This window comes from Myxine glutinosa, chromosome 5 (genome assembly GCF_964187855.1).
Source record: "Myxine glutinosa chromosome 5, kmMyxGlut1.1, whole genome shotgun sequence".
Taxonomy (NCBI): domain Eukaryota; kingdom Metazoa; phylum Chordata; class Myxini; order Myxiniformes; family Myxinidae; genus Myxine; species Myxine glutinosa.
Window position 1 is genome coordinate 150,488,804 of NC_136265.1, and position 18,060 is coordinate 150,506,863.

At 43.5% G+C, this 18,060-nt stretch overlaps 1 protein-coding gene across 6 annotated transcripts in view; it reads left to right on the top strand.

The window, feature by feature from the left end:
• The window catches only part of LOC137426929 (regulator of G-protein signaling 7-like), a 260,768-nt gene extending 244,088 nt beyond the window's left edge, over positions 1 to 16,680 (top strand). For 3 of the 6 annotated variants that reach the window (XM_068115957.2, XM_068115962.2, XM_068115964.2), the window contains 2 exons: positions 2,513 to 2,566; positions 16,048 to 16,680. In XM_068115957.2, the coding sequence (XP_067972058.2) occupies positions 2,513 to 2,566; positions 16,048 to 16,107 (114 nt within the window). In that variant the 3' untranslated portion in view covers positions 16,108 to 16,680. Of the gene's footprint in view, positions 1 to 2,512; positions 2,567 to 4,309; positions 4,551 to 15,695; positions 15,748 to 16,047 lie in introns of those variants that run through there. The other 3 variants (XM_068115959.2, XM_068115960.2, XM_068115961.2) reach the window with 3 other exon arrangements.
• Positions 16,681 to 18,060: the final 1,380 nt, after the last annotated feature.

Consider the following 18,060-nt stretch of genomic DNA (forward strand, 5'->3'; position numbering starts at 1 on the left):
AGAAGTGCATTGTGAGAAAGTAGACTAAAGAAGTGAATTGTGAGAAAGTAGACTAAAGAAGTGCATTGTGAGAAAGTAGACTAAAGAAGTGAATTGTGAGAAAGTAGACTAAAGAAGTGAATTGTGAGAAAGTAGACTAAAGAAGTGAATTGTGAGAAAGTAGACTAAAGAAGTGCATTGTGAGAAAGTAGTCTAAAGAAGTGCATTGTGAGAAAGTAGTCTAAAGAAGTGCATTGTGAGAAAGTAGACTAAAGAAGTGAATTGTGAGAAAGTAGACTAAAGAAGTGCATTGTGAGAAAGTAGACTAAAGAAGTGAATTGTGAGAAAGTAGACTAAAGAAGTGAATTGTGAGAAAGTAGACTAAAGAAGTGAATTGTGAGAAAGTAGACTAAAGAAGTGAATTGTGAGAAAGTAGACTAAAGAAGTGCATTCTGAGAAAGTAGACTAAAGAAGTGAATTGTGAGGAAGTAGACTAAAGAAGTGAATTGTGAGAAAGTAGACTAAAGAAGTGCATTGTGAGAAAGTAGACTAAAGAAGTGAATTGTGAGAAAGTAGACTAAAGAAGTGCATTGTGAGAAAGTAGACTAAAGAAGTGCATTGTGAGAAAGTAGACTAAAGAAGTGAATTGTGAGAAAGTAGACTAAAGAAGTGCATTGTGAGAAAGTAGACTAAAGAAGTGAATTGTGAGAAAGTAGACTAAAGAAGTGAATTGTGAGAAAGTAGACTAAAGAAGTGAATTGTGAGAAAGTAGACTAAAGAAGTGAATTGTGAGAAAGTAGACTAAAGAAGTGCATTCTGAGAAAGTAGACTAAAGAAGTGAATTGTGAGGAAGTAGACTAAAGAAGTGAATTGTGAGAAAGTAGACTAAAGAAGTGCATTGTGAGAAAGTAGACTAAAGAAGTGAATTGTGAGAAAGTAGACTAAAGAAGTGCATTGTGAGAAAGTAGACTAAAGAAGTGCATTGTGAGAAAGTAGACTAAAGAAGTGCATTGTGAGAAAGTAGACTAAAGAAGTGCATTGTGAGAAAGTAGACTAAAGAAGTGCATTGTGAGAAAGTAGACTAAAGAAGTGCATTGTGAGAAAGTAGACTAAAGAAGTGCATTGTACATGCATGTATTAATAAGGTGAATTGGGTGTATGTGGGCTAACCTAGTGAATTGCACATACTGGACATGGACTAATGCAGGGAAGTGTGCAAACATGGACAAACAAAGTTCGTTGTGAGTATGTGGACTTGCCAAGTTAGTGAGCCTGGTGTTGGCTTAGCCGTTAGGGTGCAGGCTTGGGATGCTAGGATCCTGAGTTTGAATCTTGGTCGATCGTTGAATTAACGCCAGGGGGGTTGACTCAGCCTGTCATCCTTCCGAGGTCGGCAAATTGAGTACCAGCTTCCGGGGATGAATGATCCTGGTGTGTACCCCGATTTAGAATAGGTACACCGTATCCCTGTGTGTCACAAGAGGCGACTAAAGGGTCGGCGTCAGGATGGGCATCCGGCCATAAAAACATTGCCTCAAACAGGGAACCATAATGATCGTCATGGCGACCGCAAGGCCAACCCCTGACCTAGCAGGGAAAATGGCCTTAAAAAGGAAATTGTTATTTTCTTTTTTGGACTTGCCAAGTTAGTCATTTGTACATGGACTAACGAGGTTAATTCTGTGTACACGGACTAATGTAGTGAATTGTGCATACATGCACTGACGACGCAATTTACATGAACTAACGGAGTAAAGTGCACAGGCATCTTTTAAAGTGAAGGTGATCGTTTTTTAATATTATTAACGAAGCTATGTTGCTTGGTGCAATTAATGCCATGGCTTGACATCAAGTTGAGAAGCATGAAACGTTTGTGGGTGTAATGTGTCTGCCGATGTTGTGATCAGTGGCAGGAGATTTTAGCAAGTTTGTGAAAGGTGGGCAGTGCAGCCATCAAAACGCCAACGTGCACGTCTCGTTGCCGCATTCTTTGATATTTTGGTGGATTGCCGGGTAACCTTTCTTTCTAATGAATAACAAAAAAAAGTGATGAGGAAGTAGGCGATTGCATAGCTGGTTGCCTCTCGTAACAGACAGAACACTTAACGGTTGTGCTTGTTTTTTTTTTGTTTTTTTTTGTTTTTCCCCACCATCACTCTTATACATAGAGTGAGCATGACCAGGATTGCCGGGTGACCTTTCTTTCTAATGCATGACAAAAAAAAAAATTATGAAGTAGGCGATTGCAGAGCTGGTTTCCTCTCGTAACCGACAGAACACTTAACGGTTCTGCTTGTTTGTTTTTTTTTTGGTTTTTTTTCCACCATCACTCTTATACGTACAGAGTGAGCATGACCAGAATCGCCGAGTGACCTTTCTTTCTAATGTATGACAAAAAAATGTTGAGGAAGTAGGCGATTGTAGAGCTGGTTGCCTCTCGTAACAGACAGAACACTTAACGGTTGTGCTTGTTTTTTTTTTTGTTTTTTTTTCTGGTTTTTTTTTCCCCCCACCATCACCGTTATACATACAGAGTGAGCATGACCAGGATCGCAGGACATCGTTCGAAAAGTTCACGCGCAACGTGGTGAGTTCCAAACATTAGTTGGTGCCGCTGTTTCCCCTCCATTTCCCTCAATTGCTTTCATTGAGTATAAAGTAAGACCTTGGGCAATGATTAAAAACATGAATATCATCAGTACATTGAGGTCATAACTAATATGGCTTCCGCCATCACTTTGGTTGACCGCACGAATTTTCAAAGTGCCTTGAAACATATGCATGAACTTCAGAATCAGTAGTGTGTAGTGATTCAATGAAATATTTTTGTCAGGAAAAGTCTCTAAATTGATAAAGTCAAGATTTTTTTCAATCCAGATGACCGCGGTCACAGATGTCGACAGATCAGCCACCTTAATTTAATACAATTCAGAATGTTTTGCATTTTGGCGAGAAATTTTTCTCTTCTAGAGTTCGATCTTGAATATTTCTCCCACCTTAGGGCCAACTACGCCAGCCAAAAGCCATGTGCACTCACGTTTGAGTTGTCTAGCATGCAGTTTAATCTCAACCCGACGCACACATTGATGCCTCGCCCTAAAATTGAAAAACTCTGTTGTTTCAGATTTAGAGTGCGACATCAATGTGTGCACCATATATCGAAAGGAAGTTCAGTCGGAGGACCCATCTGCCAACATTAGTCATTGGTGGATTAAATAAAACCCCCCACGTGTTCCGTGAGGAATAGGCGAGCCATCACCACCACCCTGCACAAATTATTCCTTTACCTTCAGTCAAATGTACTTGAGTACGTTAAATAAGTAGAAGGTAGTCGTAGTAGTCATCGTCTCCTGGCTCATGCCATATTGAGTGACTATGACAGTCATGTGAATGGTCCATCCAAACGCTTTTGCACATTTTAACTTTTACGCATGTGCACAGAGGAATTAATAATCAGCTTTTCCCCATCAAATCCCACTGACATGTGTGACGATATGCACATCTCATGTTGGGAGTCTCAGCTTCCAAAGTGCAAAGTGGTGCATTACATGACCATTTGATGCATTTCTAAGAGTATTTCCCTGACATACATGGAAAACAATTGTCATGAAGGCCACACTGACCTGCCAGATGGCTAGATTGTCTATTGGGAGGATTTACAGGCAATTCAGGGACACAATTAAAGTACAAATTAGAACAGCGCTGGGTAGAGTGCATACCTCCGCCAGGTTCAACAGTTTACGTTTTGTATCCCACTGATAGACCGGATCTGGATTCGGACCTGAAACAAAAACTAATTGGCATGTTATTGTCGCCTATCCAACTCGTCCACAACTTTTTTGAAATATCGTGCTCCATACATATCTTTTTCGGCCTTATTACGCAATGATGAAGAATCACTTAGGAATTTAAAAAAAAATCTCGGATCTGGATCCGTATTTGGATCTTCACCAACATCGAATCAATTCCTCCTTGTCACACACCCAACCTGTCCACCAAGTTCCGTCTGAATCCGTCCATAACGTTTTGAGATATCGTGCTGTATATCGTTTTTGGCCCTACCTCTCAATGGTGAAGAATGACTTTTAAATATTGTAGTATCCAAAACCGGATCTTCACCAAAATCGAACCATTTCGTCCTTGTCGAACACCCAACCCAACGTCCGAATCTGTCCGCAACTTTTTGAGATATCCTGTCCAGAAAAGGACAGACAAGCAGACAGACAGGGATCAAAATATAACCTTCGGTGACGGAGGTAATGAATAAGAAGACGGCCTTATTATAGTACTATGTTGTGGCATTGTAGAACTGGATTTTCTATCTCCGCAGAGAAATATGAACTTATTTTGAGCAACTTGCAACAGTGGAGTGAGGTACCAGTCATTTGCTTCAGATCCATCTTGTCCTGTGTCCAAAAGAGTCATCTTCATTTCCGTGCCGGTTTGCCATTATTTAACCAATTGGCTCCTACCACTTTGTGCTTGCCATTCTATAGTCATGGGTGTGTTCTTTGGTTGGGTCTGTACTATTTGGCAGATGAAAAATGTGAATAAAAGAATTCTCTGCAAGAGTGAGGCTCATGGAGTGTTGGCTTAGTGGTTAGGGTGCCGGCTTGGGATCCTAGGATCCTGGGTTCGAATCTCGGTCGATCGCTGAATTAACACCAGGGGGGTTGACTCGGCCTGTCATCCTTCCGAGGTCGGCAAATTGAGTACCAGCTTGCTGGGATGAATGATCACGGTGTGTACCCCGGTTTAGAATAGGTACACCGTATCCCTGCGCATCGTAAGAGCGTGACCAAGGGTTGGCGTCAGGAAGGGCATCCGGCCATAAAAACATTACCTCAAACAGGGAACCATGATTGTCATGGGGCCCGCAAGGCTAACCCCCGCTCTAGCGGGGATAAATGGCCTTAAAACGATCATTCATTCATTCATTCATTCATTGAGGCTCATGGAAGAGCAAAGTTAAATGGATAGGATAACAGTGGGATAAATTGGGCTCAAGCAGAAAGGGAATAAACGAACAGAAGAGGAGGCCATCCTGCCAGCCCAGAAGAGGTGGTAAAAAACAGAGAGACCACTGACCTGCCTGTGATGTGAAAGAAACAGACCTTGTGCTTTAGCCTGGCCATGGGAGATTAATTGAATGTTGACAGCTTCAGATTCCAAAGAATCCCTTAGACAAATCTGATACTGCATGAGCTCCAGCACATAGAGGAGAGCAGTATTCCATTGGGATCCAGAAAAGCCAGTAAACTGGAACGTGCTCTGATTTTCGAAGGAAAGACTTCGATCGATGGAGCATGCCCATTCTGCGGCTGGCTTTGGGTGCCAGCTTTGCAATGTGGTTTGTCCAGGATAGGTAATGGCTGATGGTGAGGCCTTTAGGTTCAATAGACTGAACCTCATCCTCTGGATGACCAACGGAATAGATAGGTGTGTTCATTTGATGTTCAATCTGAGAAAACAAGGTGAGACTGTGTGAATTATTTGGGATTGAAGGACATGTTCCTATATATCAGACCAGCATCCTTGCTATAATTCACGGACTGGTGTTTGTTTTTCTGTTTGTTTGTTGCACTACTCCTACAGTTCTGGGCCGGTTACATCCAGACTTGCTACATTGGATCAGCATGACCCCAATTGGTGCATAGGGGTGTTTTTATATTTGCCGGTGGTCTTGCGGAGAGGGGGTGCATATGCCAATTCTCTATGTAAATTTGTATTGTGTAGTGCCATTCCAGATGGGAGAGGGTATTACAAGTCCCCACCCTTTGTGGACAGAATTCCTGTCCCCACGTTTTCCAGTGCAGTGAGGTGTTGTGAATTATGCAGCGAGAGATTTTATGACTTTGCTTGTAATTGGAAGTAGGCTCACTGGTCCGTAGTTGACAGGATCTGTTTTTGCATCCTTATTCTCGACAGGAGTGATGTTTGCTGACTTCTAAGCTGCACTGACTTCCTGGCTGATGGGAGGCGGCCAAAGGAGAAGTGGGAATCGAGACAGGCAAAAGGGGAACCGAAAACAGCAGAGCAGGAATTGAGAAAGTAGACACATGCAATCGTGGCCTATTGCTGAAGCATGGTCTAGGCTTGATAGAACTTCTTTCCTGGAGGGAAGAATGGAAAGTCCAGTAGATGGTGGGTACTAAGGGGTAAGATGGGGATACAGCACAAGGGGTTAGGTACATTAGATTTGGGGGCAAAGACAGAGTTTAGACATTCTGCCTTATCTCGAGGGCAGTAATGACATTTCAGGTGAAAGCGAGAATCAGGGGGAGCATACATCGGAGATGGACTTGACAAAGTGAGGACTTGGAGGAAGGAGACTGGTTGGAAAGTAGGCCTTAAGATTTGCAAAATAGTGTTTGCTGGCAGGCCTCAGGATGGACACGTATTTATTGCGAGCCTTTCGGAATCAAGTAAAGTTGCTCTCAGTCGGTTTAGCCTTCTCTGCTAAGAAAACGAGCTGCTTGATCGGATCCGCCTCAGGATTCAGTGTACCAGGGTCAAGAGGACGTATAGGATGGCCACAGTCGTTGTGGGATAAACCGGTGCACGAGAGTCATGCACTCGGTGTGGGCAGTGGGGAACGAGACGGTACACATATGGGGTACAGAGAAGGCAGAGTTAATGGTCATGGCCTGACATGCTCTACAAACCTGATTTATGTTGTGGATTCTTTATTCTCTCAGACTAAGACAGACATTGTGAGCCGGACAAGAGGAAGGGTTATTAAAAGGACGAAGGGATGTAGAGCTCTAAGTTTTGAGTGACCGCACATGCCGTGCAGACTTGTGAGAATGACAGATTTGAAGCAAAGACCTTGTGAAGAAGAGTTTACAGTGAGAAAGTTTTCATAGGAAGAGGAAGAAGAAGAAGTCTGGTAATGAGATATTTGCGTCGAAGAGAAAAGGGACACGAAGATTTTTTGGTATTGTCATTTTCAAGCTGTTAATCAAAGAAGCAAATTAATTATTTTAAGTCGTAATAAGAGGGAGAAGGATAAAGCATGATGAATGAAGTAATAATAAGCAGAATGAGATCATGATTTTTCCGAATTCAATTTTTTTTTGCTTTGTGAAGATTCCAAAAGATGAGGTAGATGCTTAAGATAAGAAAAGTGTGACATGAGGACACCCAGGATAAAAGAGAGATTGTGTGATAGACCCGAGATATGATTTAAGCCGAGACGCAATGTAGCTGAGGCCTGACGCCTGGAGACCCAAACACAAATTTGACATGACAGAGTGAAGTAGACACTGATGAGACACGGGAATTGATATAAAATACAATATCGACAACACATGTTGGAAACGACAAGGAAAGAAAGGACAGATCCCGTGCCAAATCATAGATGTTGGTGAAGTTTTCACAGACTATAGGCAAAACCCACGTCCACACCATAATGTCACACAAGAAAGCCCTTTTCAATCTGACGATGGTAATGGCAAGCAGTCGTTTACATTTATCACCTTCGTTCAATCAATTTCACACTTGGACCAATTCTTACCTCCCTCCCACCATTTTTGAAGGGTTTTCGTCCAATTTTCCTTGCTATTCTGCATATATTTGTATTTTCTGTGCATACAGGGGCTTTAAAAGTATGATTCCTGGTGGTTTTATTTTGTTAAAGTTCGTTTATCATCACTAGGCAAAGGTCAACAGCTTTAGAAGAGCTTCTGGGCAAAAGCTCAACTTGTTTGTCCTGCCCACGTATTGAGACGGGCTGGGACCCCCGAGTCTGCAGTTGCTTTAATGTGCAAACACTAATAATCACATTTTCCCCACATCATTAGGCCTACATCAAAATGTAGCAAACACTGGCGTATAGTTTTAACGTTCTAATTATGCGCACGTATAACTGTGACGTTTCTGGAATTACGCATGATGAAAAGTGGTTTTAAAGGGTGACGGAGAGGAAGGACTTAGCGAATTTAACTTTGAGCTCTCTGCAGCAAAAAAAATTTTGTATACAAGGTCGAGGCTCGTTTAAGAGATAATATTAATAATCAGCTTTTCCCCCTCAAATCCCACTGACATGTGTGACGATATGCACATCTCATGTTGGGAGATGGCTGATGGAATGTTGGGAGATGTTCTCTCCCAACATGATGGAATGTTGGGAGAATCTCATGTTGGGAGATGGCTGATGGAATGTTGGAAGATGTTCTCTCCCAACATGATGGAATGTTGGGAGAATCTCATGTTGGGAGATGGCTGATGGAATGTTGGGAGATGTTCTCTCCTAACATGATGGAATGTTGGGAGAATCTCATGTTGGGAGATGGCTGATGGAATGTTGGAAGATGTTCTCTCCCAACATGATGGAATGTTGGGAGAATCTCATGTTGGGAGATGGCTGATGGAATGTTGGGAGATGTTCTCTCCTAACATGATGGAATGTTGGGAGAATCTCATGTTGGGAGATGGCTGATGGAATGTTGGGAGATGTTCTCTCCCAACATGATGGAATGTTGGGAGAATCTCATGTTGGGAGATGGCTGATGGAATGTTGGGAGATGTTCTCTCCCAACATGATGGAATGTTGGGAGAATCTCGTGTTGGGAGATGGCTGATGGAATGTTGGGAGATGTTCTCTCCCAACATGATGGAATGTTGGGAGAATCTCATGTTGGGAGATGGCTGATGGAATGTTGGGAGATGTTCTCTCCCAACATGATGGAATGTTGGGAGAAGCTCATGTTGGGAGATGGCTGATGGAATGTTGGGAGATGTTCTCTCCCAACATGATGGAATGTTGGGAGAATCTCATGTTGGGAGATGGCTGATGGAATGTTGGGAGATGTTCTCTCCCAACATGATGGAATGTTGGGAGAATCTCATGTTGGGAGATGGCTGATGGAATGTTGGGAGATGTTCTCTCCCAACATGATGGAATGTTGGGAGAATCTCATGTTGGGAGATGGCTGATGGAATGTTGGGAGATGTTCTCTCCCAACATGATGGAATGTTGGGAGAATCTCATGTTGGGAGATGGCTGATGGAATGTTGGAAGATGTTCTCTCCCAACATGATGGAATGTTGGGAGAATCTCATGTTGGGAGATGGCTGATGGAATGTTGGGAGATGTTCTCTCCCAACATGATGGAATGTTGGGAGAATCTCATGTTGGGAGATGGCTGATGGAATGTTGGGAGATGTTCTCTCCCAACATGATGGAATGTTGGGAGAATCTCATGTTGGGAGATGGCTGATGGAATGTTGGGAGATGTTCTATCCCAACATGATGGAATGTTGGGAGAATCTCATGTTGGGAGATGGCTGATGGAATGTTGGGAGATGTTCTCTCCCAACATGATGGAATGTTGGGAGAAGCTCATGTTGGGAGATGGCTGATGGAATGTTGGGAGATGTTCTCTCCCAACATGATGGAATGTTGGGAGAATCTCATGTTGGGAGATGGCTGATGGAATGTTGGGAGATGTTCTCTCCCAACATGATGGAATGTTGGGAGAATCTCATGTTGGGAGATGGCTGATGGAATGTTGGGAGATGTTCTCTCCCAACATGATGGAGTGTTGGGAGAATCTCATGTTGGGAGATGGCTGATGGAATGTTGGGAGATGTTCTCTCCCAACATGATGGAATGTTGGGAGAATCTCATGTTGGGAGATGGCTGATGGAATGTTGGAAGATGTTCTCTCCCAACATGATGGAATGTTGGGAGAATCTCATGTTGGGAGATGGCTGATGGAATGTTGGGAGATGTTCTCTCCCAACATGATGGAATGTTGGAAGAATCTCATGTTGGGAGATGGCTGATGGAATGTTGGGAGATGTTCTCTCCCAACATGATGGAATGTTGGGAGAATCTCATGTTGGGAGATGGCTGATGGAATGTTGGGAGATGTTCTCTCCCAACATGATGGAATGTTGGGAGAATCTCATGTTGGGAGATGGCTGATGGAATGTTGGGAGATGTTCTCTCCCAACATGATGGAATGTTGGGAGAATCTCGTGTTGGGAGATGGCTGATGGAATGTTGGGAGATGTTCTCTCCCAACATGATGGAATGTTGGGAGAATCTCATGTTGGGAGATGGCTGATGGAATGTTGGGAGATGTTCTCTCCCAACATGATGGAATGTTGGGAGAAGCTCATGTTGGGAGATGGCTGATGGAATGTTGGGAGATGTTCTCTCCCAACATGATGGAATGTTGGGAGAATCTCATGTTGGGAGATGGCTGATGGAATGTTGGGAGATGTTCTCTCCCAACATGATGGAATGTTGGGAGAAGCTCATGTTGGGAGATGGCTGATGGAATGTTGGGAGATGTTCTCTCCCAACATGATGGAATGTTGGGAGAATCTCATGTTGGGAGATGTTCTTTACTGTAACTCGCAGACGCCCCCTATCGTTATTGGGGTTATCCTTATCTGAACAGGGAATTGGGGTAGGGGGCAGTTGGAGCAAGTATGGCTGCCTGCATGAAGTTCACTTGTTGATGTATGTTTAACTCCTTACTTTTGATCGGACAAGCCTTTGAGTGATACATTTCACTCTAGTCTGGGTTTGATTCCTGACGACAACAAACTGTCGGATTGGTGCTTCACCATTGGTGATTAGTGCGTTGCTGCACAACATGCCCCACCTTTAACATGAGCATTAATCTTGGTGTCCCATCCGCTAGCATTAGCTGGTTGACATTAAAGAGCCCATGGTGCCTTTCCTGAAGAGTATGCGACTAATCGCCGGCACCATGAACACATTCAGCATTCTCATCACTTTCACGAACGACATGCCAAGTTATCCTGTTTTTGAAATACTTTGGCGAAAAACTTTCCAGGCCAGCCCCACAAGGTGGGAATAATTGGGGCCGTAAAATAAGTGGTCGTGGATAGAGCTGTGACGTTCATAATTACACACTATAGTTGTGAAGTTCTGATAATTACGCACTAATATGGCAGTGCCATACGGTACCTAATTACACACTTTAACTGGGATGTATCTGATAATGCACTATAATTGAAAACGGTGAAGCATCCTCTCAAGATGCTCTTCCCTGAGGGAGCACGAGTTTGTCCCAAAGGATCATGGGTTAGCATCTTGCTCGAGTGGGCAGTGGATAACTTTTTGGCTGTTTCACTGCAGGCAATCGCTACCAAATAAATTGTAGTTGTAAATTTCCAGCATACAGAAAGCATGTGCTCTTTTTTTAGTGGCACCAGTACCGTGGTCAAACTGCTACCCATGGCCGCTAAGATATAGCTGGCCCCGAGGCTTGTTGATTAATTTCTAAAGCTTCCAAAATTGAATGCTGAAATGCACACTTTCAAAGGTAGTGTGACTTATTCCCAGGTGTGACTTGCAAAAATAAATCAAAGGACAGAGGCAAGGGATAATGAAGTTTGGAAAACTTTAGGTTCTCCTCGGCAACATCAAGCAACCTTTCCTCAAGCCACCAGTGTCCTAATCCAAAATCACACGCACGAGCTGGGAGACTCTCGATCACCTCTCACCATAACTTTTAAATCCTAACAGCTGGCAGTGTACGAGGTAATTGCGCTTGGCAGGGTTAGGGTTGGTTAGGGTTAGGGTTAGGGTTGTTAGGGTTAGGGTTAGTTAGGGTTAGGGTTGTTAGGGTTAGGGTTATTGCGCTTGGCAACCCCCCTCCCAACCCCCCAAGCACTCTGTTGCAATTGAAGCATCCACAAAGTTTCCATCAATAATTCCAGATTTCTTCCAAAAGTTTACCAAAGACCAACACCATCTGCTCGGCCCTTTCTTTCCAGGTTCCTGATTGTTCTGAGCACATGGCGGGACAATAATCGTACTATTAACTTGCAATTTGTCACTGGCTTTGACACAAATTTTTTATTATGGGCCCTACACATCAAACAGCTACACATATCAAACAACCAGTTTCAAATAAAGAACTTTCAAATAGAGCACCTCACCACCATTAGAGCATTTCAATTGTATCAGATGTGGCAATAAATGGGAATTGTTGCTCCCAGCTTTCCAGCTCGATGACAGAAGACGCCTTTTGCCTTTTTGTCGTGTCCATCCCTACCGCGTTTGGAATCCCGTGCTGGCGCGCACAACTTGCTCGTTCCTCGTTCCCACAAATACTGAATTAGTGGTAGGGTGCTACCATTGTGCATTACAGCTCTCATCGTCCAACCGTACCATTGAATCATTAAATAATCAAACAAATAACTTTGAAGCAAAGGAAGTTTTCTATGTAATAAGCATTTCTCAACAGAAAAAAACATTAACTTTGTTTTGCAATTCGATTTAAACATTAACTACAGTCTGTTTCCACAAAGAAGTGGAATGCAGATACAAAATGTTCAGGTGAAGTTGAAATCATAATGTAACTTTTCTCTTGACAATATTAATCCATTGAGCATGTGCAAATCAACTCACAACTGTGTTGAACCAATCACTCGATCTGATGCGTCCAAACATAATCTGGAATGCAGAAAAGCCAGACATTACTGTAGACGATGAGATATTAATGAATTTCGTTGCATACGACAGAACGGTTCTGAAGGGTCGACATGAACAAAAAAAAAAATCTGACTCACCCTGTCTTTCCTGAAGTATTTTCAAGCAAACCCACCAATCTATTCCCAAGGTTAGCCGCTGGAAGAAGTTCAATCTCTTGAGGCCTCTAGGTTGCTCACTTTCAGCCATGACCTCCTCTCTTGAGTTGACCTATTTTGCAAAGCTGCCCTCCAAAAGCCAATCACAGACTGTGAACACAGATCTCCGTTATTGCGAGAAAAGTCAAAACACTCAATCTACAAGGCCTTCATATGTAGCTCATCGGAGCGATGCTCTCCCATATAGGCTGGCACTGCTGCTTCTCATCTTTTTTTCCTGAACCCTGTTTGAATTGGAGGCTCACAACATTATTGGCATCTCCCACGATTAGGCTGAGGAACAAGGCCTTGTTGCTCTCACATCACACACAGGATTGTGGCTTCTGACTTTTACCACCTCTCCTCCAGTCTAGTTCCCTCTGATCTCTCAGCACTCTAACCATCCCCAGCTCCCCCATGATGCATTTGGTCTTCCATCAACTCCCTCGTTGTTAAATCAGGCTTATCGCGCACCTTCACTCTTTTATTCCTCTTTACTACCGCTTGTGGAGCCACATTCTGGTGGTGGTTTAATCCCACCCTTCCCTTCAGGGCTTCGAGCAGGGGGCACACCACCATCTCGTGGTTCCACTGGCGGGGAAAAAGTGGAACAAATGAGTGGAGGTGAGCAGTGATTCTGGATTTTGGGATTTTCACGAGAAGGGAGTTGATGGTAAGCCATGTGCACCCTGACCTGGGGGAGGCAGGAGGGAACAAAGCACGGAAAGAGTAGAGGGTGCAAGACCAGAAAGGAGGCGATAGAAGACAGAGACCATCGACCTGTCTGTGATGGGAAAGTGGTATGGCCACAGACTCGGCTTTATCATGGGAAGTTCCAATAATCTTGAAGGCCTTGGTTTCCCCATATGCAAGCTGACCAAGGTGTAAGGTAGGGGCACCAGCCCAGAGGGTGGACAGAAGTATTCCATCAAGCTGCATATGAAAGAGTTGAAAGTGGATAGGATTTCAGGTGATTTCAGGACTTTATATGATGCAGGATGCCGAGTCGGTGACCGCCTTTGGAGGCCAACTTTAAAATGTGGCTTGACCAAGAAAGATCATGGCTGATTGTGAGACCCTGGATTTTGATTGACTGAACTTCCTCAAGAGGATGAAGGTGGAAGCAGCAGCTGCAAATTCGACCAACACGTGGAAAAATCCCCAAACCCTTACTTTTTGCATCTACCTTTGGCCCTAATGGTCCCATTATAAGTGCATTACCTTCTTCCCTCTTTTACCTCACTCTTCCCTGATTCTGTCTACAAAAACATGCGGATTGGTGGACAAAAGTATAAAATGCTTCCGCGTATACCTTTGTGAAACACTATGCCAACAATTCAAGCTCGGCCTTTTGGTACGTGATCCCACTGACGAATTTTATAACTTTTCCATTTACATAACACCAATTCAACCACATCATTGGTTTTCAATAAATTCCACAATCGCCACAAGCTGCAGCAGCACATTTGTGGTTTAGCAATTTTTCCTTTGTCGGCAAGCAAGGAGTACGTGACGTCACACTACAGTACAACAGTACATGCTCCATCGCATTTCTGAACGGCCATGGATCTTGTGGACAAAAGGCTCACTCACAAACCTCCTACTCAGCTCATTCTACACACTACACATGACTTTTAAAATGTGGTAATGAATGTTCAGGAGGGAGTTAAATGACAAATCAACACAGTACGTGGGATTTGAAGCTGGGATCCCAGTTTCATGCACTATCTTGTACAGCCTCCCCCAGAGCATCTCTCCCTGTTTGTCCTGTCCTTCCCTTCGTGGTACTCCTCACAGCCACAGCAAGCCCCCTTCTCCACATCCCCTGGGCACCCCTGAGGTGTTTCCGTCAAAGCCCGGCGGACGCCAGCCAATGATGTGCTGCTCTCGTTCATAGTGACAGTCACGGCCAATCAACGGCACTGATCCTGCACCAGTCAGCATCATGACTGCCAAGCGGAATGGGCCAATGGTGCACTGCCAATCAGGGGTTGGAGATTCTTCCTCTTCCCCAGGGTGAGGAGGGAAGAGTGTGGAGTGGATGTATCGCTTACCCCTATCCCGGCTCTGGCCTGGTTTGACATGGGAGAACAAAGGGACGAGACACCTTAACCTTTCTCTTGACACTAACAGTTACACTGTCTCCCAGGTAAATAGTTACATCTCCCAGCGATGCACAAACTCAGGATGACTTATTCCCATACACAGGTCCAAAATACAGGATAGAAAAGGCATAAAAATATGTGAACAAAAAAGCAGTGGCCTATACCTTGATTCTAATACCAATAGCGAATCCCTTACCCCCACAAATGTACCAATATTTTTCATGCCAATTATATTTACCAAGGCATTAAAAGTTAAAAGTTGGCGTCTTGGACTTCTACTAGTTTTTCGTTCATGTAAATTTTTGAACGCCGCTCGTATGTACCTGAACCTTTTTTCCCTTTATTAACTCAACTGGACTATGCCCAGCTGAGTTTTTGTCGACACCCAGTGTCCGTCGTCCGTCGGTCTGTCTGTCTGTCTGTCGTCTGTAAACAATTCGACGTCTACGCTCTAAAAGTCACAAATATTGATTAAATTTGATGAAACTTGTTGTGCAGAATCTTTAAGACATAAACTAGTTTGGGATTGTATTTGGGCGTTGCACGCCCAAAAATGGTCGCGGCAGGGCGGCCATATTGAAAAATCAATTTTTGTCAATCTGGTACTTCCTAATGTAGCTAGAAGGCTGAAACTTGGTGTGTAGACAGTATGTAACAAACCTCAACACATATATTATGGGTTTTGACGATGTCCGAAAAATGACCTCGCCGTTACCTATGACATGACCTGACCCATAAACATCAGTTTGGACGACGTCCAAGCTCTAAAAGTCACAAATACTGATCAAATTTGATGAAACTTGTGCCTTTTGCCACTTAAAGATATTTGAAAACACACATATAAACGCACATATAAACATATAAACGCACATATAAACTACATAGTTTGTGGTTCTATTATGCATATGCTAACCATATTGATATAGACCAGTTGAGTTCAGGTTCCCTGGAACCTCTAGTTATACATAACAAGAATGGAATGTCCATGTTTTACAGCATCAGAGAATAATCTGTTGACGAAAAATGCTGATCTGACACACATGAGTGGGTGAATGATTGCACTTCTGTTTCCATTTGTATCCCATTCATCGCAGCTTTACTTGGATGTGGCTTCTTAAGTGAATATCTGGATGTTTCCATTTCAAAAGAAGCCATTTGCCATGTGTCTTGTATTTTTGACCAAAGTGTCATCATTGTGTGTCACATCCCATGAAGCAAATGAAACCACTGTATCATATATTTAATAAAATAATACCATACTTTATTTGGAAGGAATCTCAATTACTAATTTGCATTTAAGGCAAAACAATAAAATGTTTCTTTCTTTCCATGTGTACGTTGCCCACAGACGCAGTCGCTGAAAATTCGCCGGAGAAACCAGTTTGGCTCCAGAAGCCCTCCGCCGTGACGACCTTTTTGGGAAAGAGAATAAAAGTATTAATCGATTATTTTACCAGCCACATACAGCATATACATGATTGTTCTCTATATCTTCGTCTGATTTAGGAAGAATGCAAAAAACGTTTACTTTGAACATCAACATTAAATTAAAGGATGGATTCAACAAAGATCATCCACTAAGCTGTGAAGCTTACATAATAATTGGAAATTTGTTTATTTTTTGCTTTATGAATCACTGGTTATGATCGAAGAGCTGTGTCATCCTACTGGGGTTCATCAGTATATCAAGTGTTTGATAAGTGATCAAAAAATGCAAAAGGGTTATGACAGCTGTGAGGTGCATCTACTCAACGTGCTTTTTATTGGTGGAAAGCCAAACTGTATCATTATGTATCCATATAATTAGACCGACCACTTATACAACATCATGTACAACAAATCAGTACCCTCTTGTGGTCTTCGTGTTTAACTGCTGGTATGCATGCATGGCTCGGCATCGCACGCGCACTTGGCGTGAGTTCAACAGGTGGAGTTATATATTCACTATTGTAAATTATAATAAAATTCTGAAATAACACTACATATGGTCTTTGTGTCTTTAAAAATATGGTCTGAGGCTAATTATATTGAAACACTTACAGTGACAGCGCAAAGCAGTGACGAAAAGATTCCTTGGCACATCTGAGCTCCTATTCACCTGCAGGGATTTGATCTGTAGCTTGACGGAGCATTGCTCTCCCCTATGGGCTGGATCCCCTGCCTCACATCTTGCTCAGCTTGATGCCATGGAAACCAATGCTTTCAAGGCCATTGGAATCTCTAGTGATGAAGCCGAGTCTCTGGGCCGATCACCTCGCCATCGCCGGCAGGTCGGTGGTCTCTCTCTGTCTTCTGCCTCATTTCTGGTCTTGCACCCTCTGCTCTCTTTGTACTTTGTCCCCTTTCCCGCCCCCCCATGTATCTGCAGGATGCATGCAGTCCACCAGCAACCCCGTCCTCATGAAACTGCCAAAATCCAGAACCACTACACACCTCCACTCATTTATTCTTCTTTGTTCCCCCCACCTGTGGAACCACCTTCCACAATCTCGTCAATGTCATGTTTCCCATCAGGTTTTCAAGACAGCAGTTCACCACCATATCATCCCCCATTCAAAACCATGATCTTTTCTACACCCATTACACTACCCCCACCCCTCCCAAATTTTTGCATATGTATCCATTTTGTTCACCCCTTGTGTCCTTCCCTATCCCTCATCATTACCTGCATCCCTTGTTTGTCTGTCTCTGTCTACTTTCTCCCTCTGCCCTGCTGTTGGCATTTCCCCTTTCTCCTGCTGTTCCCTTTGTTACATTGTGCCCTACCTCATTCACGAGCCTTGACCATGTATTGAAGTATATACTCGTAAGGAAAAGGTCATATCATGGTTTGCCTTGAAAAGCAGAAGAGAGTCAGCCATTCACATGTGAAGCACCTGGGAATACCAATTTGGTTTATGTAGAAATACCTCCAAACTGGGACAGCCATCACCTATCTTGAGTGTCCACGGAAGGTGAAGGTGAATGGAAGCTTGAGGTACGGCATTTCTCTCTCTGTTCCTACAAGGGCTACCCGGGCACGACTGGTGTTGCACATCATGGATCTCCAGTACTAACTTCTTAAGGTCCACCATTTCAGATTGTAGCTGTGTGACATCCTGTGGTGGAGGTGTCACATTAGCCGAGGTCGGTGTGTGAATGTGATGATCAGCCAGATCCGCAGAGGCAGTTATTGCCAGCTCTGCGTCAGCTGCAAGTATCATGCGGACGTGTAGTAGTAAAGGTTGCAAGAATAACTCACAAAGGAGTGACTGGTCGAAGGTGGCGTGGTGGTCTGTTGCTTTGTTGACCACTTGGTCACAGCTTTGAAAACAGTCAAGTGGTCATGTTAGAGAGAAAACAGTGGTTTGCTCATGGTGTA